We start from the raw sequence: 24,814 nt of genomic DNA on the forward strand, positions 1-24,814 counted from the left end.
AAAGCAGGGCACTGCATACACTCGAGAGGATGTGAATCCACTTCTTCCACAAAGCACTTATGTGCTAAGCCTCCAAACTGTTGGCCAGATGATCTAAAGTTTATTTTCCCCTCGGTATACCTCACACAGTAAACCTACACGTGCTTCTTTGAGGGTACGCTGGTTGGAATCACTGGGGGGGTTTTGGAGGCTGCTTCGACCCTTCTGGCATGAAGATAATCATGAAGCAGCATCAGCTGCTGTATCACATGCTACATAATGAAACCGCAGAACACAATTGTGATTTGGATCCCCCAATTTATTTCAGATCTGATAGAGAGAGAATTAACATTTGTATGTAATTATTTACGGCACCACATAATTGCCCATAATGATTAATCTGCATTATCCCTTCATTCCAGTGAAACCAGAGACCAGTATTGGATTTTTGGAACCAATGTTGATGACATTGTGGCTGCTGGCCCCATTTTTACATTTAATATGTCAGACTTCACTCTAAACGGCAGTTAAACTTCTAAAGTATGGGGCACTGTAAAAGGATGGAGCCTGATGGGAAGACTGAGTAGCAATAACCGGACCCATACATCTCTTTTATGTACTGTATTTAAGAAATGTTACACAAAAACTACAAAAAATCATCACATTTTTCAGCCCTATGCCCAGGGTGTAATGCTCAAATGGTTTCCCAATTAATTTACTAAGTGTACCAATAAAAAAAAATAAAAAATCAAACTAGAGATGCGCGGATCAACCAGCCAGGGAGCGGAATTGGCTGATATCCAGCGCTCCTAGCTCTGACCGGTGACCGACCGGTCAGCCTCACATTTGTCTGATTACAAGCTGGTCCGTTTCATGCACGCACAACACACACACACACTGCAGGGCAGGGAAAAAGTCAAACGTAAACTCACATTCACATGCCAAAATATCATTAGTGTTGAAGCTCCTTACTGTAAGCAAAGACACAAAGTTTGCCAAAGCAAACCAGAAGAGAAGCCACGGCTTACTTTGGCAAGTCTGAATAGATTTGTTTGTAGCAACAAACCTAATCGGGGTCATAAATCACCCTCACTCAACTGAAAATGGACATTTTAAAGAAGCTAGCAAAGGGAAAGTGGCTAAAGCTAAAGCTATCCAGAACTCAGAGCTAGCCACGAGCTAGCAGCCTCGGTATGAGCAAAAGATCAAAGCAGTTAGGAGGAAAAATATGGAAACAAGAAGAAAAGAGAAAAAGGTCAATTGTTTCATAAATCTGCTTCACCTACTTTTTTTTTTCTCTTTTGGCTAAAGCAGTATTCATTCATTCAGGTAAAGGTGATTCAATCTTCTTCACTTTAACTAACAGGAACAGAGAGAAGACCCAGTAACAATCTGCATGTTGGATTTAAGATGTAATAACTTATTTCATTAAAAAAAATTATGTTTCTAGCTACTCAAAGAATCACAATTTATTATCTAACACTAAACATTTTATTATTGGTGGTTGAAAGTCATTAATATTCATACTATACACTATTATATATAATGATTTATTAATAGGGAAAAAGACCATAATAGCACAGTTTTGTGCAGTTTGCAAATAGAGATTGAAGAGCAATGTTTAAATAAACATCAATATAACACTACACCCCATCCAAAGCCAGAAATCCTGGTAAATCCCCTAACTGCACAATTTGGTAGCTAATAACTTTTTAGTACTACGATTAAAAATCACCCCAAGATATTATATTATGCAAAAACTGGGTAATACAAGACAATAATAGCTCCATTTTGGGAAATTCTCGAACACTGAGACTGATGTCTACCTTTCAAATAAGCATGAACTGATACACTGTTACACACCATCAACACTAGAAATGCTGCAAAGTCTCCAGACTGAAGTTAATATAAGGATAAGTACACTGTAGCAACATCAAATTTCCCCCCAAAGCCAAGTCTCAAAACACCGCCGGTCTTCAACACGAATCAGTCGAGAGATTTCTCCTTGCAATTCATCACAGAAAATCAGGGTTCCAAAAACTAAACAAATATTCTCCACCGGCTGCAAGAGAACATTTTTCTTGCTGACATTTTCATACCATTTCAGTGCAGGGGCTGAGATGAAAGTACAGCAGGGTGATCCACCTACATTAACGTCCTAGTCAAGTCATTTGTCCTCAGAGCTGTCGCCCCAGGCAGGACCTTATTAGGTTAGAGAGAGCCCCGGTTCCTACGCAGAGTGACAACAAAACACGGGCCGCTCAGCAGCAGGCCAGATGGATATTGAAGCCGACAAGCTACTCTCGACAATTCCCAAAATCTGACCAGAGCTGAAGACGCAGGGTGCCGTTATGAATCCTCTGTCACCCTGAAAAATGCAGGACTTCCCCGGTGCTGCACTGGAATGCAATGCAGACTGATTGTGTGTTGTTCGGTTGGCGGGGAGAGCAGCACGCTCATTTAAAATCGGAGAAGGGCAACGGCAGAGGCAGGAAATCAGTAGCTAATTTCTCTGAACTCATACTGCTGAAAGCACTCAGCATCTTCTTCCCTTTTTCTTTTTTTTCTTCCTTTCACTGGCTTTATTTGCCCTCGTTAGCTGAGCATTCAGTCATTCACTGCTTGCTGCACCGATTTATAAACGCACTGCTGCTCTGCTAAAACTTTGCAGCTTTGACTCAACAGAGCACTTCCTCCCACTCCACTGTGATGACATCAGAGCCTAATGAGAAAAACAGCAGTGTCAATAACCAAACGGGAAAGATCCCATTATTAGGCCGCAGCGGTATAAATTACTTTCTCTCTCTACCGCAACCACACCCCTGTTCTGCTGGCTTCACAGGTCAGAGTTCAACTCTTGCCGTGTCGTCAGCAATAAAGACTTTTTAAAAAAATCAAGAATGGAAAAAAAAATAAGGAAGGGAGACAGCGTGCTTTGCAAGAGCCAGGGTACCAGATGCTGTAACATTTTCCAGTATTTACCCTCCTCCTGAAGATTAGCTTTACAGACGGCCTTCTCTGTGATTTTATAGAGGTTTCTTGGAAAGTCAAGCGTCCCGATTTAAGGAACTAAGGAAAACTGAACGTCACCCACCCCAGTTTGCTTCTGAAACCTTAATGGTGTCAGCGGGTTAGAGGAATAAAAATACGTCAGTGTTTTACATACACACACTGGGTCTGGGGGGAGGGGGGTAATTCGTTAAGCATGTGGCACAAAGCACAGTGGAAAAATGGTCTGTACAGATGAGGGTTGTTATTTTTTGTTTACCCTAAAAGGCCAACGGTAAAAATTTAAACCCAGTGGAGATTTTGGAGTAATAATACAAATCTATGGATGCATTTTCTGCCTTTTACTTTTTTTAATGACATTATTTACTGGTTAATTTTTATAGTCTGCAAAATGTCAGAAAGTAAGTTCATGGTCACATTTCATGTCTTCAAACGTTCAGACTGCACATGTTTAATGAGAAAACATAGAAAAGTGGTGAAACTGCATGTATAGAATGTATGAATAATAAACTTAAGGACCACGTATGCTTTTTCTTATTTTCTGTCATATGTACAGTGTCACAGTGGTGTGCTGTCATATTTAACACTCAAAATTTCTAATATTGCAGCTCGGTGCTCTAGTTTCAGGCTTCTTCTTTTTTTTTTACTTTACATTTTTTACGTTTGGGTCTGTGTGATGTCAATGACAGGGGATATCTCTAAAACTGCCATCTCAGCTCTTGCTGTGAGAGTACAGAAGCTCCGCCCACTTTTTATTTAAGAGGGGCAGCCAATCCAGTCTAAAAGAAATGTGACCTTAAATGCAGAGGAATTAAACCAGCTCGATTCACAGCATAAAGTGATGAGCTAGACCAGAGGTCGGCAACCTGCGGCTCCGGTGCCGCTCCGCACTATACGGCCGTTAGTGTTTGTGTTAAAAACAAACACAGCTCACGCCTCACAGATGACAGCTTACAGTCCTGCGTAAAGATGAGGTGACTTTGTACAGCCCCGATTTGCAGACGCTGTGCACAGAGGTTCGGGAGCAGAAGTCCCATTGTAAACATATCACGGCAGACCCGACGAACATGCTTTTCAGCATATCTTTATTGACCACTTCTCACACACGGCTGCTGTACGCACACAGCCGGCTGTAGCTTTTCAGCTCACAGCCCGACACATACCAACAACAGCATAGACGGCACAGACGTTAAGGCGGCGAGGCGTGATTGCGGGTTCCGCTCAGGTACGTCCTCCTAGACCACGCCCCGCCACAGACATTAACCTGGTAAAATACATATTTAGGCAGAATTTTGCAAATATCTATTTTTCTTTTTTCAGCAGCATAGTGCTTTTTTTCCCAATTATTTTTTTAAAGCCAGGTCAAGGCTCCAAAAGCCCAAAGGCGATATAAGGGTGGTGGCTGACAACAGTTTTTGTTTGCTGGATCATTTTAGTTCAGCTTTCGTTTTGTTCTATTTCTTTAAGAGTTCAAAATGTGTTAATTACATAAATAAAATGTAATTTTCTCTGTAGCACTTCATGGATTTCATAAGCAACACACCTTAGTTGTTCACAAAAAGCATAAAGGTAAAAAACTATATATACAGTGTTATCTTCATTTTAGATGTCAAAAAGTATTTGCGGCTCCCAGTGTTTTCTTTTGCGTGGAAACCGGGTCCAAATGGCTCTTTGGGTGTTAAAGGTTGTAGACCCCCGAGCTAGACAAAGGTCCAAAGAAGGATTATTTTAGGACCCTTAACGTGGAGTTGGAAATGAATCTAACGGCTGCCCTTTATTTGTTTGACTTCATCAGACCTGCAATGACAGCATTAGAAGAGAAATTCACTTGCTATATAAAAATATAGGGCTGGAAGATGTTTTTAATAACTCGCTAGTGCACTAATAGGAGCTATACACAATGGACTACAGTATATAAGCTTCATCTGGTTTTCACCAATATCTGTGTGACGGCATCCCATAAAATCCAGGGCCTTAAATAAGGATCTCAGGGATCAGTGCGGTTATAATGCCCCCTCCAGTTTGAGATGTGATCCCATTAGCTGGAAACAAAGCCTCTTTGCTGCCAGTGATAGGGCAAATCTGTTCCTGCACCATCTAGGGAAGGAGGGGGTTCTCCTACTCTAATTTCCGGACTGTCCAGCCAGTTCACGTTCAATACATTTTAGGGGCTGAAGCTATTGATCCGTGCTCTTCTCTCCCACTCTCTCTCACACACACACACACTCTCTTCCCTGCACATCTGTTTTTAAGTGCATTACATTTCTAGCCGTGTCTGTCAGCACTCCCTCGACTGACAGCAGGACGACGTTAAAGCCAGCCATTTAGTTTTCCAAACTGCAGCAAACAAGCCACTTCACCTCCATTACTGGAGCTTTCAGCGATGGAGAAATAGCTTTCTGTCTTCCACTGGAGTACTTCACCCTACATAATCCACTTTAATGTTATCCAGAGCATCTTCGGGTCTTCATGTGACGCTCTATTAATAACAATATTTGACCATTTTGGGATCAATGAGGGAAAGGCGGAAAAAAACAACAACAACAAACTGATTATGCTGACTGCCAGTCCACTTTAGCAGTGGTGCTCATAAAAGCAGGGGTGTTAGGATCCAGGCAATTGGACTGATGAGGTTTAGGCTCCTTGGTAAAATGAATATTGTTTACTCTAGATAGCCTGCAGTCTGCCCCCCCCCCAAAAAAAGGTCAAACAGTCAGATATGGACACTGACTCGTTGTAAAGCAAATGTTGTACACACTTATGCCACATAGGAATGTTTTCTTTCGTGTTTGGTGTAGTAAAATGCTGGATGTGTTTACATTCTTCACCCTCAGCCAGGGCTGTCTGGGTTTTCATAGACCAGAAGATGTTCTTTGGACAGGTTTTAGAATAACTAACCAGTTAACTATGAACCAGGCAAATATAAACCGGATTACTGCTATTCCCCTTTAAATTAACTGTCTGAGCTTCACCGTAGCATCTATAACAGTCCAGTTAACGCAGTGAGTTACTTTGTTACTAATCCAGCTCCATCTTCAAACAGCATGTAGAGTCATCTACAGCTGTGGTGGCATTTCCCGCACAGCTGGTAATGGGCTGAGCAGTCACAGGCCTGTGTGCTGGGCCCTCCGCTACAGCTCTAAACTATCCGCAACTATCACGCTGATCACGCATCTGAAACACCGGTAAATCGTGAGATTACATTAACAGCATAGGCCAAATTATTAAGAGAAACCTGGCCTTGCACCACGATTGCGTTTAGCCGTCTTTGCCTTATTGTATTAGGAAAAAGAAAAAAAAAGAAAAAAACAAAAAACAATCCTCTCTGTACCTGACCAACCTCGCCCATTCCTCCTGTGCCGTCGATGCGGGGACGCTTGCACTCAGCGCCGGTCGAGTCCACCAGAGCCGCCGCTGTCTGTCCGTCGGGCTCCGGGTCTCCTCGCTTCATGCCGCGAACAGCTGCAGGAGCGCCACCGGGGTTGGGATGCACCCCGGCCATGGGGTCCAGCTCTCTATCCCGGTCTATGAGACCCCGGGATACAGGCAGCATGATGGATGCAACGTCGGTCGACATTAACATTTAAAAATCTTTTGTTCCCTCTCTTCAGCTAAACGGGGCTAAAATAACCTAATCTAGTGCACCTCTGTGCTTAAATCGGCGGAGGGATTGAAACAGTCTTTTAATAATCCAAGTAGCTTTCACTGTATTTTGGGCCTTTTGTATGATTCCCCCCCAGTGAGTTGATGTATCTGGAAATGTTTTGGCTGCCTGGCTTAAAAAATGTCACTTGAAAAAAAAAAAATATATATAAAAGGAAATCTCACACAAGCACCGTTTTCCCTGTTATTTCATAACAGAGTCCCCTGCAATGCGAGCAGCTCTGTCGGGCTAATTTGCAGCTGTGTAGCCCCTGTCTGCTGACCGTGTATGTATTTACTGCGGGGATGCCTAAGAGGCCTACGTTATTTCAGATCATAACAAGCCAATTAAACAAACACCGATCAAAACAATGGCTCCTGAGCTTAGCCTACTGCCTAGTTTCCATTTGCTCCCCCCTCTCTTTCTCTCTCTCTTTTTTAACCCCACTCCAGGAGAGCCGTGTGTTTTTTAAGAGCACAACATCAATACCCTACCGCAACCTCAAGATGAAAAAAACCCTCAACATGTCTTCCCCGTCGCCCTTTTTCCTCCCTGTTAGCCACAGACTTTTACCACAGAGCAGAGGTTCACTGAAAGTCAATCCTCCTCAGGAGCTCTCTCTTCCCATGTTAGTCCGCAAGTCTGCGCTTAAAGAAAAGACGGCTTCTTCCCTCCCCCCAAAAAAACAAAAACAATAAAGCCAACCAACCAACCGAAGGACGGACAGGCGGACGGACGGACGCCGGGGCTGCAGCGTTTCCTTCTCCCTCTCTTTCTCTCGCTTATTATTTTCTTTCCGCTCTCCGCTCTCCCGGTGTGTTCATGTAGCGTGTGTGTTACAGAAAGGAAACTGTCCTCCCTCCCTCCCTCCTTTCCTCCCTCCTCCTACTCTCTTGGTGTAGTCATTCCCCTCCTCCTATCTTCCGCTCTTGCCTTTGAACGCAGAGCCAGGCAGCCATGCAGCCTACAAAATACACGCAGTGTGCCGCAGTGCTTCCATACATTTCACCGAGGGGGAGGTGTGTGTGTGTGAGAGAGAGAGAGAGAAGGGGCGACACGCACTACAATCCAACCCCTCTCCCCCCAAAAATAAAACTGTAACTAAGCTGCTTTTACTATTCACATTTTTGTTTGTGCGCAGTTCTTCAAAATAAAAGTTTTTGCTCTTTAATGTTGGCCACATTACATGGTTGAATATTGAAAGGGGGTGGGCTGCTCGGGAAGATTTCATGCCTAACTCATTACACAACCGATACGCAGGCCAAGGTCTTCACACAAGCCCAGCTGTGAGTCATGCAGCATGGAGTACCTTATGTTCCTCTGGCATTTTTATTGCTTGGATGACACCCAGTGGTCAAAGGGTACCATGGGAAAGGAGCACTTCAAAGGGGAACTGTTGTAGCGATTTAAAATACAAACAAGAGCAGACTTGCAGATTTTATTACATGTGTTGGTTCAGCACAGTCTCGAGTCGCTTGACCTGAATAGTCCCAGTTTAATTTATTTTGGAAAAAAAAACTTTTGCAGGTGCCATGACTCCTCCCACTCTACCTTGCAAACATTCTCGTTTCCCCTCCCCAACTCTGATAACTGGATATTTCGGGATATACACTTATAATCAGTTGATTGAGTGACTTCTGCAGAATCAAGTCTCCCTTGCACATTACCGCAATGCACAGGTTTAGCATTTTAATCATTAAGAATATGCAACTGTTGTTTTTGATGTCATGCTTTAAAGCCTTTATGCCACACAGACAGCTGCAGCCTTACATTTATCATTTTCACATGTGGATTCTCAGAGTTACAGTTTCTATGCACAAATAATAAAATTCAAGCTTAATAGTAAAGTAGATAACTGCCCAAGGACACCAAGAGCCAGGGGTTTACTGTGAATTGCAACAAATTGAGCCTAAAAGGGCCCTTTAGGTGATTTGTGCCTTATTAAATAAACTTGAAGCTCAGTCCTTATTAGTGGGGCGACAGTGGAGCATCTGTGGCTGTGGTGGTAATGATGGATCTATCCACAGCTCCTCTAGTCTGCATGTCAGTGTATACCTGAGCAGGTTACTGAACCAAGCTGGCCCTAATGCATCCATCGGCACATGTGTGAATGCTAGACAAAGTGCTTAGACCAGGCATGGCAAACTCATGTTACATTGCAGGCTAATCTTATGTGGGTCAGACCAGTGAAACACCCCTTTCTTTGAGTGTACAGAAACTAAAATTTACTTTCTTGGAGATTGTATAAGGAAAATAATTTAAATTAACAGGATGTCTCAGTTTTTCCTACATGATAAAGAAATGCAGCTGGAGTAGAAGAAGAGTTCTGCTGACAGATTTCTAAGCTTAAAATTGTATGTAAATGTACTAAACTCAAGAAATGATCAGGGTGTAGGGAAGGTCTACATCAATAGAAAACAAAACAAAACAAAACAAAAAAAAAACCTGTAATACTTTGTCCAAAGTAGTCCAATTTCTGGCCATTGGGTCTCATGTGTGACACCTCTTTCTGGGGAAGGGGGGGGGGGGGGTGGTGTGGTGGTGTACTAAGTACTCAAATTGAGTTGGGAAGTGCTATCAGAAGGTTCTCCCTGGCATACGTGGTGGCTTTTTTGTAAAATGTGTTCAGTCACAGTTGTATTACTACTTGAAGCTGCATAATAATCATGAATAACATTCACACTGTGTAATGAGGTCAAGCATGTCATTTCTGTCCACGCTGAGGTTTCTACCTCATTCTTCATGCATAGCCTCCAGTCATCCTGCTCTAAACATGCACATAAAACCTACAGTATGTTCCACATAAACTTTAACAAAGCAAGGCAGACCCATGTGGGCTCCGTCTACTCCACAATGATAGCATGTCCACACAAAGTTGCCTCCCACTTTTTTTTGATGTACTGCCACTTCCTACTGTAAAAGCTAATGGCTGTCAGTTTAAAATAAATTTAAAACAAAAAAAAAAAAAATACCCACACATGCTACTTGAGAGCTTTTATTGGCAGTTAAGAATGATGGCTGAGGCCTGAAAAGGAAAAAAGGGCAAAGAAATGGTTAAAAAATTAACTTTGAAGTATATAAACAAGACGTAAACACAGCTGTTTTACTAGTCAGACAATCATCTTGGCTAATTTCATGCATTTACTGTGGTGTAACTGAAAAAAACAGGAAATGGCTCCGTCTGAATTAATAATTCAAAACTGTCCTCATTACTAAAACATTGTCCTGCTGTCATATGGAACTGTAGCTACTATTGGCTCTCTGGCTGTTTTCGGAGAGTAGGCGGCTTGTGAAGGAGTTCATTCATGGCCGTTTTGTTGCGATCCACCCGAGTTCACAAAAGTGTGCTGGGTGATTTGAGGACAGAGCGCCAATTATCCTCACCGTCACTGGCCAAAGCATCCTTCAACACAAGGACCATCACGTGGCGAGCAGATTTCAGTCGAACACATGAAGTAGATCTGAGAGGGAAGAAAAGTAGAGCAGGATTTAATGTTGTGTCCAGTCTCCAGAGTGTGCAGCGTAATATTACAAACAGCTGCTGGCAATTGAGATGGGGCCAGAATTTGCAGCTTACAAAATGGCTCCTCCACATCTCATTAGGAATGCTGCCTAAGAGATTTAGAGATATAGCCACAAATCGTCTTCAGACAACACGTTTCCACTAGATGAAAAGATAACTCGTTTGAACTGGCACTAATAGAGAGTCTACAAGCACACATTTGTTCACATTTTAACCAAATTAAGACAGGAAGCCTGGATACTGTACTGTGTAAGAGTCCTGAGTCACCCCTCATGTCTTCAGTTTCCTTGCAAGGAATCACAATTGTAATTTTTAACATGGTGTTAAAACAGTTTATACCCAATAAGTGTATCCAGAATAATTGTTGTACATGTATACATGTCAACTGTTATGTCACAGGACATTATGAAATCATGTTTATCATTTCAAGTTTGATTTTAACATGCAGGTCTGTGTCTCTGTAAGCTTTGAGCTAACAGAAAGGTGTATTTTTGCAAAGCCATGGCATCAAAAAAAAGTCATATCCCAATTTAACAAACAATCCTAGGCCTACAGAATTATTTACATGAATATAGAGTAGCCCAAAACCATTATATGCAGAACTCAAGAGGCTGTGTTCCTGCTTACCTCTTCATCCAGATCCTTAAACTCACCATCAGGAAGGAACTGGAAGGTTGTGATGGTGAAGCGGCGGGTCTGAGCATCAGGAGAAAGTGGCTGAGGATGAGATAGAACAGCCTGTGGCGGGGCTGGGTCCAAAGGGTTGGGACATCTGTGGAATAGTGGAGAGCCAATGTGATAACACGTTTTACTTTCCATGTAAAAAAAATCAAATATTTGTGAGAAGAAAGTTTTGATACTCCTACGGACCTCTCCTCCTCCTACAAGCTCAGTTTTTTCCCCTCCTATGTTCTTTTCACATTTTTAAACCTACCCATTGTACAGCAGCACCCACACAGCTTTTCCAGAGCGGGGGTAGGCCACGCAGAAGTTTACCAGCAGAACTAAAGTGGGATCCGGAGAGTTGAGGAGCCGCACTTCCAGATTGAGAGGCTTCCCCAGCATCATCTTCAAGGGCTGGTGATACTGTGGGTAGTACCTTTTGTACTGGTCATCTGCCGTGTAGGTGTATAGGAATAGCATTTCACTATTTCATAGGCAAGCACAAGATCTCAAGCTGAACTGGATGCAGTTTAAGATATTCATATGCTGCCTAAACAAACAATTGTTTGTTATTCAATTATTTTTCCAATCCATCCCAACCAGTGTTGAATGGTTATTTGATATTAAAAAGCATTTTGTCTTGAAATTAGTACAATTTACCTTCAGCAATCCTTAGCTGAACTCCAAATGCCCCATAGGACTGAATTTCAGGACCGAGGGTGGGAGTTTTAACTATGTAGCTCACAGTCAGAACTGTTCCTGGCATGTACCTGCACTCCACCAGCAGCCTGAGAATTAAGACAGGAGATGTGATAAATAATATCTAGACAGTTTAATCATTTATTGTCAATTCTTCATCTTTGTTGCATGTTATTCATCCACCAAACTGTCCATCATGGAGTTATTCACTCCATCCTTCAGTGACATGACAGAAGCTTTCTGTGAACACTGTGGGAATATTAAAGGTAAATATGGGTCTGACCTGACAGGAGAATCTCTTGTGATAGTGCCATAGTTGAGGCTGATTGCCTGAACCATGTTGATGACTTCTACCATATAGACAACAGTTTCCCCCAACATCTGTTAGGATGGGGAAAGGAATTTCTTAATGCAAATCATGGAATACAACTGGACTTTTCATTATTTTCCCCAATTAGCTATAGAATCATTAAATCAGCACTCTAGTAACTATAGGAAACACTAAATATTTGAAGTAAATGTTTGCACTGGTCAAATCTCACCACTCTGCGTGTCCCACAGCCATCCATCGGGATCTTAAACAAGGCATAGTCAGAAGTCACTTTCTGAGGTCTGCAGGTGAAGTTGCCGGCAGCGACAAGCAGGGCAGGGGAAAGAGGGGGCTCCGTGATGGAGGCAGGCACAGAGAAGACAAAGTGGCGGTCAATAGTGCACTCTGGAGGGGGATGCAGACAGACAAACACAGATACACATGCACAGTTATGTAAAGGTCAGATGAACCAAAGGTCAGAAATCTCAGGAGGCAATTGATAATGAGACCCAAGGTATCTTATACCCTTTTCACATTTTGTGTCACTGCCAGCTTGAATCATGCTGCGCTGGCCCTGAATATCCCTCTTCACACATCCAGCAGCTGTAGCGCTTACATTTCTGCACCCAAAACATCTCAAATGTACTCAGCTAAGTGGTGTGAAAAAGTCAGTAGGGACGCAGACTGCAGCTCACCATCCATGGGGTAGTAGCAGGCAGGGGGGTGCTTGTTGAAGCAGCAGCCCATGGAGAGGCACTGTGTCTGGGATAGAGAGCTGGATCCACAGGGGAGACGCTGTTCGTGAGGAAGGTTGCACTCTGAGGGACAGCACGACAAATGTCAGCCACACAGTTAAAATAACTCTGAATGGCCAGGAGAAAACAACCTTTGGCAAATTGAACAGCCTTTCAGAGGAGTAAATATTAAGTCTATCTACCTTGCCTGGGCCCCGAGATGGTAACCGGACAGGAAAACTGAGACTCCTTTTTGCCATTTACTGTCATGTAGATGACAGTGATGATGTATAGTGTACCCTTTTAGAGAAAAAATGTTTATACAAGAGTTAATAGGCACAAAATAGTCAATTATACAAAAAGGTCATATGCTCAGTGTGAAATCCAAGTCAATACTTGCCTGCACACTCATGTGACAGCGTGAGTGCAACTGTAGATTCAAATGGATTTTGCCATCTTTGCCTTTGCTTGCAGAGTACCCACATTGCTTTGGGACATCCTTGAGGTTCATCTGGTTCCCCTTGATGTCTGAAAAATACATTTGGAAATGCACAAGTTATTTTGTGTGCACTTTAAAGCAGCACAATTATAGATCTCAGCAGGCTGAAGGGGCTCCGTTTAAGCACTCCCCAGTCAAAACAAAGACCAAGTCTGCCACTCCCACTCACAGTAAACCAAAGCCCCTGAACCATGTAGTATTCAACTCATGCAGAGATGATGGCAAACATATGCACCTGGAACGTATACACCACCACACAGACGCACACACCTTTAACAACTATTTCTGAAATGGGACCAGAGGGGAGCTCCACAGTCATCTCGTGAGAAGAGCAGAAGATTTTAGGCTTTGGAACAGCAGACGGGCCGATCCCATCCTTGGTGGTGCTTGGTGGGGTTGGTGTGGGTAGTGGGGCATCTGTAGCAGGATTGTCAGAGGGGCTTTGAAATGGGCACTGCAGGTCCACAGTCCTGTACTGCGCCATGGAGAAGTCCCAAAACCGTAGAGGTAAGGAAATGGTCGTGGGAGTCTACAGCAAGAGAGATCAAAATCAATAAGAGCAACCACGCATGGTTTCAAGCGCCTGTATTCAAAAATAAAGTCTGCCAGTGGAGGTAACAAAACAGTTCAGCAGTTGGGTTGCAGAGAACATAAAAAAATAAAAATAAAAAAATACAACTCAATACTTTGTAACATAACCTTTGTTGGCAATAACAGAGGTCAAACGTTTACTATAGGTCTTTACCAGGTTTGCACACACAGTAGCTGGTATTTTGGCCCATTCCTCCATGCAGATCTTCTCAAGAGCAGTGATGTTTTGGGGCCGTCGCCGAGCAACACGGACTTTCAACTCCCGCCACAGATTTTCTATGGGGTTGAGGTCTGGAGACTGGCTAGGCCACTCCAGGACTTTCAAATGCTTCTTACGGAGCCACTCCTTTGTTGCCCGGGCGGTGTGTTTTGGATCATTGTCATGTTGGAAGACCCAGCCTCGTTTCATCTTCAAAGTTCTCACTGATGGAAGGAGGTTTTGGCTCAAAATCTCACGATACTTGGCCCCATTCATTCTGTCCTTAACACGGATCAGTCGTCCTGTCCCCTTGGCAGAAAAACAGCCCCATAGCATGATGTTTCCACCCCCATGCTTCACAGTAGGCATGGTGTTCTTGGGATGCAACTCAGTATTCTTCTTCCTCCAAACACGACGAGTTGAGTTTATACCAAAAAGTTCTACTTTGGTTTCATCTGACCACATGACATTCTCCCAATCCTCTGCTGTATCATCCATGTGCTCTCTGGCAAACTTCAGACGGGCCTGGACATGCACTGGCTTCAGCAGCGGAACACGTCTGGCACTGCGGGATTTGATTCCCTGCCGTTGTAGTGTGTTACTGATGGTGACCTTTGTAACTTTGGTCCCAGCTCTCTGCAGGTCATTCACCAGGTCCCCCCGTGTGGTTCTGGGATCTTTGCTCACCGTTCTCATGATCATTTTGACCCCACGGGATGAGATCTTGCGTGGAGCCCCAGATCGAGGGAGATTATCAGTGGTCTTGTATGTCTTCCATTTTCTGATGATTGCTCCCACAGTTGATTTTTTCACACCAAGCTGCTTGCCTATTGTAGATTCACTCTTCCCAGTCTGGTGCAGGTCTACAATTCTTTTCCTGGTGTCCTTCGAAAGCTCTTTGGTCTTGGCCATGGCGGAGTTTGGAGTCTGACTGGTTGAGGCTGTGGACAGGTGTCTTTTATACAGATGATGAGGTCAAACAGGTGCCATTCATACAGGTAACGAGTGGGGGACAGAAAAGCTTCTTACAGAAGACGTTACAGGTCTGTGAGAGCCAGGGATTTTCCTTGTTTGAGGTGACCAAATACTTATTTTCCACCCTGATTTACGAATAAATTCTTTACAAATCCTACCATGTGAATTCATGGATTTTTTTTTCACATTCTGTCTCTCACAGTTGAAGTGTACCTCTGGTGCAAATTACTGACCTCTGTCATCATTTTAAGTGGGGGAACTTGCACAATCGGTGGCTGACTAAATACTTTTTTGCCCCACTGTACAACGGCTGCCTTATTTTCCAAGTTAGACATTTTCAATAATGCACACAGTTAGCATTTTGGGAATCAGTGTGCTATGCCCCCATTACAAAACACAAAATTAAAGCAACAATGCAAAAAAAAAAAAAAAAAAAAAAAAAAAACCCACACAAAAACAACAAAAAACACAACAACACAAGAATGACAGACTAAAAGCACTGATCCCACCTGTAAGAGGCTGTGGCAGGCAGGCAGAGGAGAGTGGAGAATTACCCCAAAGCCCTCAGTCATCTGTAGCATGTACCCACAGAATGGAGCCACACTGGAGATGAAAGTCCAGATGTTTGTTTGGTCTGGAGTAGGAACCAATATTAGTTAGATAATTGCAGATTACATACATACAGTAAAACCTGATTCAAACATACTGACAGTGTTTCTAAGATCATCTGGGAAAAAGTTATATTATTTCAGACGTAAATGCACGCTTATTTTAAGACCATGGTTTTCTCCAATGTCTCTGGTGACAAAAATAAACAAACCAGCTTGTTCTGAAAGTCAGATTCTAAATTCTTACCTTACTATAACTGATTATCTATGAATGCAACAATTAAAACATACAGAAGCTAAACAAACAATGTTTCACCGTGTTTGAAGGGTTTAAATGTTAAAACATTTAAACAGGTCAGAGCCTGGTTAGAAATTAATTTCCACAGGAAATTATACTTGAGTCAGTGCGCCACTGCCTCCACAAAAAGTGATGAAGACAAATTGTGTCGAACCTTCCACTAGAAAAAACAAAATCTTTGAGGGAAAAAATAAATAAATAAAATTCTTTAAAGCCATTGTATGTTTCATCTTTGGTACATGAGTTTTAGTAAGTTTGAGACTTCTACATGGTAAATGGCCTGTATTTGTATAGCGCTTTACTTAGTCCCTAAGGACCCCAAAGAGCTTTACACTACATTCACACACAGGTGATGGCAAGCTACATTGTTGTGTGCTGCCCTGGTGTGCACTGACAGAGGCGAGGCTGCCGGACACTGGCGCCACTGGGCCCTCTGACCACCACCATGGGATACATCACTGGGATTTTTTCCCCTTAAGTAATTGCCCAATTTATGTCTAATGCAGCAAACATGATACCAAGTTAAATACTTAGTTATGAGTTAGAGTTATGGTTAAAAAATTTTTTTAAAAAAAAGTCAAATATTAAGTATATTTTGCTGTGATTTCTTCAGCAGCACCTCAAGACCACAAATCACAGATATACCTGACTAAGGATTTCTTCTTTAACCGAGGCAGCTGGCAGTAAAATAATATAAAGTGTCATAGCTAGTCTGTTTATCTAACTACTTGCCAACACAAAGAGCTCTTATGTTTGGACAAACACCAACCTTTGACCTGTATAGAGTCTGGGTGAGTAAAAGGCAGGAAGGCAACCATCCTCCCAGTCATACACTGGAGAGTAGGAGTCCATGGAGAGGGCCCAGCTGGGGTTGTAGAGCTTGTGGTGGGGGGAGTAGTAGTGGTGGTGGAAGGCTTTGGTGTCGTCACAGGTGGTTGAATCTCTGGATACCAAGGCAGAGGGGGGTGGGGTGGAATGTAGTGTGGTGGATAGAGAGTATGATAAACATGGTAAGGATAAGAGCTACATATTGTGTGACTGTAAGGCAGACAGATCTCTTGTGGAACTGGTTTCTGAGGTTCCTCATTGGCAGGTGTTGGAGATTCAGCTGGTTGTAGGTAAAACAGATTTGAGAGAAAGCCGGGGTTGTAAGCACTGGTTTTAATAGGGTCAAGTGGAGCAGCAGAAGGTTTTGGGTAGGACACTGGCCAATAACCATAGTAGGAGCTGTAAGAAGAAGCTGGAGGACCTATAGGCTGTTTAGACTGAAATGGAGGATATTGTGGACCAGGAGGCAGAGGAGCAGGTGGCTGGTTTACTGGTTCAGGATAGTAAGGCATCTGAAGATAGTACTGAGGGTAAAGAGGATGTGATGGAGGTTTGGCTGGTTTTGTAAGTGGAGGAACAGTAGTAGTGGTGGTTCGAGGTGGTGTGGTTGTAGTTGGTGTCACTGTTGGGTAGTAGAATGACATATGGGAGTAATCAAATTGATACTGAGGAGGTAAATTAGGCACTTGATGTGGAGACTGTTCATTTTTAAGTGGACCAGGATTGGGATCAGGCCTGGCCAGCACCATGACTGGAGAACGGTAGTGAGAAGGTGGATATTTCAAGGAGCCAAAAGAATAAGGTGACTTCCCAGGAAAATTGGGCTGGTAACCGGGAGGACTGTCACCGGTGGGCTGAGGTGGCTCTTTGGCTTGTGGCCCAGGAGGGTAGAGCTGGGGGAACTGGGGCAGCTGGGGGAACTGGAGACCAGGATAGCTGTAGTAAGGATAGTTTGGAAATTTTGCATCCTGTTCTGGGGTTGGAGGTGGAGAAGGGGCTGGAGGTGGAGGAGGGGAAGTGGATGCCGGTCCAACGGGATCTGGGATGTTGGGATACTGAGGGTTGTCGGGAGACAAAGGTGGAGACCAAGGTGTAGAGGGTGCATAAGGGAACAGAGAAGCAACTGCGCAGGAGAGAATGTATTCATTATCACCAAATACAAGCTCAAGCTGAAGACCATCCTGTGGGGGAAAAAAAATTAAAAAAAATTAAAAGAAAGTGTTGCAGATATTATTGCAAGCAAACAGTCTGGTAATCCAGTTAAAATAAGACAACTTACTCTACTGGTGAAACAAGAAGCACTGGAGTAGATGAAGAAAGTATGCTCCTCAGACTGGGAGTCGATATAGTACGCACACTGTTCAGATACAAATGGATGCAAAGCTCCATTCACTGCAAGACATTGAACATACTTTTGTTTTTTTTACTCAATTCACATTACGATATCTTACCTCTGACCTTTACATAAAATACACAAACAAAACAAAAAAACCTTTCACTCCCAATGCAGGTATATCCTTCTCCTGTGCATGTATCTGCACTGCCATGCCAAAGGAGGAGCAGAAGACTGAGGGTGGTGAAAGAGGGAACGAGGGTGTAGGAGTGGATATCCGAATTGGGCAGGAGAGCTTCAGCGGGGTGCCCCACCACAGCAGGGGCAGCATGTAACTGTTATTCTGACAGAAAGCAGCACAACAAAGTCAGGGGCAGTTAACACAGACCACGAGAGACGATGGTGGGTGCCAAACGCTGCTGCTGGTACCTCCTGGGTGATGTAACAGGCGTCGTATGGCACCATCATCTCAAGGTCACTCCACGATGTCCTCAGAGTGTAACCACAGTATGGAGGCAACTGAAACACTGAGATCGGAGAGGCTCCCACTGTAGAAACAAAAAGTGTAAAGAACTGGGGGGGGGGGGGGGGGGGGGGGTTGTTGTTGTCGTTTTGTTTTTTTATTTCTTATATTGAAATCACATATGGTGAGCCCTCCCTCTGAATATAATAACAGAAGCCTGGTTAATTCAACAAGACATCAATGGTGCAAAAAAACCCCAAAACAACAAAAACACACAAGACATGTCTTCCAACAACACCAACTTACCTCTGTCCACTAACAGGTGTGTGAATCCTTGACCGGAGGCAGTGAAGATCATAACATCATCATCACACTCCACCAGAGGACTCATAGCGTGCCACTCAGAAAAATGTGTACTGGACTCAGAGGATAGGCCCAAAACCTCCCCCTGAAAACCTAGAGGATTAAAAAGCCAAATTCACATCAAAGATGTAGTTCTTGTCTTTAAATTACCCACCCAGTTTGGCATAGCAGTCATTGGATGTGCTGGGTATTGTTTGTTAATGATAGAAATGTGTAGCAGAAGCAGAAGTGACCGTTTTATCCTTCATGCTGGCTGCGCCCTACATTTCCCAGAATGCAAGTCGCTCACAGTTTAGTTTTCAGGTGTGCTGCAGCTATATGGGTATCCTTACTACACCCGAAGATTCTGGTCTTCATACCCGACCCAAACTGACTCAAAGGAATTCTTACTGAAGCAACTAAAGGCTTAATAAACGCCAGCCTTTACTCACCACATAAACCACCTGTGAACAACATAAGAGAGTTTGAGGTTAACCTGTAAAATCTGCTTGATGTCCATGTACAGATTCTGGAGTCGAGGACTTTGGTTTCACGCTAACATTCCCAATATTCCAAGACAAACTCTCGGGCACAAATTTGAAGTCTGACTTCTTAAGGTCTTGTGCACTAAGATGTGGGTGTGTCTCTCCAGATCCAGGCTGAAGATGAAGCTTGTGAAGTCTCTGTTCGTTAGATTCGCGCAGATCACCATATCCTGTCCCGGTGTGCTGTCCAGCTAGAGTTTTGTCCTGTGTAATCCTCTCCCGTTCTGTAGCTGTAAAACCATCCTCCCACTGTCCTAAACTTACTGAACAACACAACTGAAACATGTAAAAATAAACAGTTGCCACAAATAAAAATATACTTTTTCCTCTTTTCTGTTTGCAAGACATCGCTGGAATGGACGCTTCTTGCCCGCGTGCGCGCAGAGGGCCTCACCTGAACACGAAGGCGATCAATTAAGTCATCAAGCACGAGCCAATTAAAAAGCCTGCACAGAGAGAGAGAGCGAGAGAGGCTGTCGAGCGAAAAGCTTGATGGGAAATTTGATAACGTTAGCACCAGAATGAATATGTTTGCAAGTCTTTGGGTGAGTCTGGCTGTTATTATTTTAAGGTTATATTATATGGTCCATTAGTTTTAGTATGTTAGGTAATTTGTCTGCTATCCCTAGCATATACATCAACTGCAGTATGTTGACGTCATACTGGGATATTTAAATATGTATTTTTAACGTCATTTTTAACAATTCCTGAAACTCAAAGACATCAGAACATTTTGGAAGCTCAGTATTTTGTAATTATTTTATGCAATTATGGCCTGTAGTCCATGTTCAAAAAAAAAAAAGTGATTTTTGACTCTTTTTAATGGTTGATTTTTACTATTGTTGCTTAAAAATTAAATACAAACTTAAAATATTACCTAATTATCAAAGTAGTTGATTTTTACTTTAAAATTCGAATTTATGAAATATTATTGTGAAATGTTTTGTTTCTTGCGGACTTGTAACTATGGGGGTTTTTTCGTTTGTTTTTTTAATAATACTGTTTTCTGATTTGCAGTGTTCATGGTCTGACAGATATGGAAGCTTGCTTCAGCCACTGAGGAAGAAAAGATAAATAAATTAAAACTTTTTGACATCTATAAATCGAAATTTCAAGTTATTTTCTCAGCACTCCAGGAATTCTAAGGTACCCAACTTAAAATTTGTCAACAAGGAGGAGGCAGACAGGGCGACTGGAAGTCCCTCAGCATTTTTATTCCTTATTCCATATTTACATGATTCGGCGAAGAGAGTCACGAGGTGTTAGGACACGAGGAGGAGATTCATGAGAGCGTGATAATGGTGGAATATTTCTTGGCTGTTGTGCTGCTGCTTGAGGACGGGGCTTAATCCTAAAGTTAAATGGCTTTGTTAATAGATTGGACGCCCTGTGCCGCGACAGTACTGCAGGGAGCTGAGGAGACTGGTCTAAGAAGAGCAAAGTGATTTGATGTGGGAAGATGGGTGTTGCAACTATTTCATCACATCAGTGTTTTAGTTGGAGGAGAAGAGGCGGAGGCTTTTATTGGTCTGCTAAGATAGCAAATAGAAGACTTTATGAGCTGTGCGCCAACACTGGAGGACATTAAACGGGGCTTTAGAAAAACGTGACCTTCTCCATAAAACCGAGATATTTTTAAGGCCAAAAAATAAACTGATTAACCAAGAAAACAGCAGACAAATGATTGTAATAACCTTTATTCACAGACATAATTGAAAAGACTAACTGTTCAAAGTTTTCCCCAAAATACACCCCAGTGAAAGATAAAGATGAGCTCGCATCGATTCCTTGGGATTTTAAACTAGAAGCAGCTACTTCTGCATAATACACTTTCACTGGACACCCACTGCACAATGGATGTTAGACTGCACACTCTGCAGAGGCCCACATGTTGTGACAGGAATAGAAAACTCCACTGACTCAGAAGTGGCATAAAATGGGAACCAGCGCTGCTCCGCACCCACTCAACATTTACTGTGAGGATATGACGAACCGTCAGGGGTCAGATGTAATGGTTTTGACATCTATTCAGACTTACTGCCAGGAGAAAATGCTTCTCCGAGTTCATTCCCACACCCTCTGACAATAATATAGCTCTCAAATGATTTTCATCTCAGCAGCACTACAATAAAAACAGAGGCCTACTCTATTAGCTCTATTATCACCCAGACGCCATTGCAAAAGGTTATGTAACACAGAGCCTGTGAGAAATGTATTCACTTCAGAGGAGACATTTGGGTTGAATGGCATTTCAACTGTGTGTCTGTCATGTATTTACGGGCGCAGCTGATCATTATTATTATAATTCTGGTGATTATTTTGTCAATGAAATTGTCAGCTAAATGTCAAAAAGTAAAAATGCCGTCCTAATCTATCACCGTCAGTTCAGAATCCAAAAATATTTCATTTCTTCACCAAAACTGTAATCACTGATTGCTTGATCCGGCAAAATTCATGTATCCCTCTATAAAGCCATTTTCTTCCTCTTATCCAGTTCAAGGTCACAAAGGGGCAGAGCCTATCCCAGTTGTTATATTATATATGGTTAACTGCAATCAAGTGATCACACAACAGTGCTTAAAGCGTCTGCACATTCACATAAAGAGCATCCTCTCTGACCAAATAAGGAGGATGCTGGATTGTGTTTGTCCACTTCACTCTGGAGCTGCTGTCTAGCACTGCAGGACTGATCTGACAGTTATACGCTGTGGCCTGATCAGCAGCCACAATCATAAACAAATATGATGAATTTAAATAAGTAATACAGCAGCTGCAGCCAAAGCCAGGAAGTAAAGCTGGCAAATAAACTGCTGGCTAAGTGAATGTGGCTGATCAATATCTCTGTCCGATCATTACAAATGTATTTGAACAGAAGATGCCTACAGGTCTCTCCTCTTTGTTCTGAGCTCCTCACACTAAACAGGCATGGGCCAAGGGATGCTTATAGGCTTGGCCTTGTATTGTTTTATTATGTTTTTTGGATTTTCACCTAATCAGACATATGTACATCTATAAAAACTCACTGACCACTTTATTAAGGATACCTTAAAAAAAGGTGGTTACTGGTTGACACAAATACCCGATCAATCAATCACAGCAGGAACTCAATGTAGGCATGCAGTTCGGCTCTGTGGATGATAATCCCATCAGAGGTCAGAGGAGACTGGCCGTACTGCAGTAACTCAGATAACCACTCATTTCAACCACAGCAAGCACAAAGGCCATCTCTGAATCCACAACACGTTGACCCTTGATGCAGATGAGCTTCAGCAGCAGAAGACCAGACAGGCTGCCACTAGTGTTGGCCCAGAACAGCAAACTGAGGCTACATTCACACGGGCTCACCAAAATTGAACAACAGAAGATTTGAAAAATACTTCCAGTTTTAAAAAAAATCCAAAGTGCTTTACAATAAAATAAAATAGGGGGGGGGGGGGGGGGGGGTGGAAGATTACATACTCAAATTTCCACCACTGTCACCCAATCCCATCCAGTGAGATGTGGTGAAACATCGTGGATGTGCAGCATCCACACAATAGTGATACTATTGTGTCAATATGGGTAAAAATCTCAGAGGATTCCAGCAGCTTGTTGAATTCAATTCAATTCAATTCAATTCAATTCAATTCAATTCAATTCAATTCAATTCAATTCAATTCAATTCAATTCAATTCAATTCAATTTTATTTATATAGCGCCAAATCACAACAAAAGTCGCCTCAAGGCGCTTCACAGATACAGAGAAAAACCCAACAATCATATGACCCCCTATGAGCAAGCACTTTGGCGACAGTGGGAAGGAAAAACTCCCTTTTAACAGGAAGAAACTTCCAGCAGAACCAGGCTCAGGGAGGGGCGGCCATCTGCTGCGACCGGTTGGGGTGAGAGAAGGAAGACAGGATAAAAGACATGCTATGGAAGAGAGACAGAGGTTAATAACAGATATGATTCAATGCAGAGAAGTCTATTAATACATAGTGAGTGAGAAAGGTGACTGGAAAGGAAAAACTCAATGCATCATGGGAATCCCCGGCAGCCTACGTCTATTGCAGCATAACTAAGGGAGGATTCAGGGTCACCTGGTCCAGCCCTAACTATATGCTTTAGCAAAAAGGAAAGTTTTAAGCCTAATCTTAAAAGTAGAGATAGTGTCTGTCTCCCGAATCCAAAATCTATGCAAGGAAGAATTAAGGCAGATCAGAACTCGAAAGGAGGTCCAACCCGGTGTTAGGAAGGAATACTTAAAGTGAGTGTATGTATCCAAGTTCCCCCTCTATGAAAAGATTTCATCAGATTTGGCACACATGTTCACTCTGGCTCAAGGCTGAAGTAATTAAGTGGAGCTCCGTGCTAAACTGCACAAAAATACATCCCCCCTCCTGCTCTACTGTACATTCTCAACTTTCAACACTGAACTGTGTAAACTGTCCGGGTTAGGCTGCTCATACGGACTGAATCTATACTGTCAACAAATGAGGGAATAAGTGAAAGAGCAAAGGAAGCAATTACTGTATCTGTCTTCATCCCGCCTCCTGCAGGATAAAGCCACCGTTGTAGCACTAACACCAGAAGTTCCTCAGTCTTGACCTGAGTCTGGTCTTTAGTGAGCTACCAGAGCCCGAAGGGAGATAAGGGGCCTGCCAGGCAAACAAACTTCACATCCAGATAGAAACGTTCATTTATAAAGCTATTTATGTGAAAATGGGAAAATCCATAACCGCTTAAGCTTGCTTTAACCCAAGACAGATGATGAAAAGCTTTTCTAGATGTGCACTGTCTGACAAGTAATCCCTTAATTACGCGGTTCTATTTGACCAGAGCCGACAAGAAGAGCTATCTGACAATATCAGTTTAGAATATGACAGTTTCTGAGGTTCAAATACGACAGTTTGTCTATAACTGAAGCCTCATGTATGTTAACATAAGGCGTTATTAATATTCATCACTGACATTTATTCTCTGCGTTACTCCTACCCTTTTGTTTTCTTATTTAACAAAGGCTTGCGTTTCGGAGGAAAACTAAATCTATCGGCGATCTATCACGAGTTCATAAAGGTCAGAAAAGGTTTATGTGTATATTATATAAATTGCATTTCTGATGGAAGCTCAGGCCACTGCGTGCCTCATTAAACTACCTGAAAATACCCAGGATTTGAATGTCAGTACCTCAGTATTTTTGGTATTTTACTGCGTGTCTGTGTCTCTGGGGTAATGACTGCCTATCTCAGTCCCGGCTGCTTCAGAAAGCAGCTGCTTTCTTACCAGCATTAGCAAAGAGCAAAACATAACCCCAGTCTGGGCTTCTCTCCACTGGCTTCCTGTACGGTTTAGAATTGATTTATTGATCTCTGCATTTTACTGGCCAGTTTTAAAGCACAACCCTGTAATGTCATTTGGGATTGCAAACCCCCTGGCAGCCTTAGATCATCACGCTGAAGCTTAAATCTAAAGCCGTCTGTGCGTTTGTCACCAGGGCTGTTCAGCTTTGGAACAACTTTGCTGAAGAGATGAGACTTGCAGAATAGAGTAATTTTCTTTAAATGACTTAATAAAACACTCTGACATAGACACAA

The 24,814-nt window shown here is 42.7% G+C and overlaps 2 protein-coding genes across 6 annotated transcripts in view; both read right to left on the reverse strand.

The window, feature by feature from the left end:
- Positions 1 to 7,492, reverse strand: part of rbfox2 (RNA binding fox-1 homolog 2) — a 40,978-nt gene extending 33,486 nt beyond the window's left edge. For 4 of the 5 annotated variants that reach the window (XM_006787348.3, XM_006787347.3, XM_006787346.3 and 1 more), the window contains exon 1: positions 6,320 to 7,492. In XM_006787348.3, the coding sequence (XP_006787411.1) occupies positions 6,320 to 6,571 (252 nt within the window). In that variant the 5' untranslated portion in view covers positions 6,572 to 7,492. The remainder of the gene's footprint in view (positions 1 to 6,319) is intronic. The other variant, XM_035906214.2, reaches the window with a different exon arrangement.
- A 2,126-nt stretch (positions 7,493 to 9,618) lies between these two features.
- On the reverse strand, positions 9,619 to 19,589 carry LOC102794596 (uncharacterized). Its single transcript, XM_035906316.2, has 18 exons — positions 19,193 to 19,589; positions 18,661 to 18,810; positions 18,321 to 18,439; positions 18,051 to 18,234; positions 17,838 to 17,950; positions 16,500 to 17,739; positions 15,334 to 15,458; positions 13,330 to 13,588; positions 12,961 to 13,088; positions 12,764 to 12,860; positions 12,522 to 12,644; positions 12,059 to 12,231; positions 11,800 to 11,897; positions 11,478 to 11,605; positions 11,089 to 11,269; positions 10,782 to 10,926; positions 10,016 to 10,092; positions 9,619 to 9,656 (listed from the first exon to the last, which is right to left on the reverse strand). The coding sequence occupies exons 1-17, from the start codon at positions 19,587 to 19,589 to the stop codon at positions 10,018 to 10,020; spliced, it is 3,735 nt and encodes a 1,244-aa protein (XP_035762209.1). The 3' UTR covers positions 9,619 to 9,656; positions 10,016 to 10,017.
- Between the last annotated feature and the right edge of the window lie 5,225 nt (positions 19,590 to 24,814).

Source organism: Neolamprologus brichardi, chromosome 6 (genome assembly GCF_056152115.1).
Source record: "Neolamprologus brichardi isolate AB-2024 chromosome 6, ASM5615211v1, whole genome shotgun sequence".
Lineage (NCBI taxonomy): Eukaryota > Metazoa > Chordata > Actinopteri > Cichliformes > Cichlidae > Neolamprologus > Neolamprologus brichardi.

Bases quoted from the DNA above. Each gene is read 5' to 3' on its own strand.
- LOC102794596 (XM_035906316.2), bottom strand. From the start codon at position 19,589: ATGTCTTGCAAACAGAAAAGAGGAAAAAGTATATTTTTATTTGTGGCA. The intron at 13,589-15,333 runs GTGGGATCAGTG...CTCTTGCTGTAG, and splicing joins CCTGCCACAGCCTCTTACAG to ACTCCCACGACCATTTCCTT. The intron at 12,645-12,763 runs GTAGATAGACTT...GCTGTCCCTCAG, and splicing joins CATCTCGGGGCCCAGGCAAG to AGTGCAACCTTCCTCACGAA.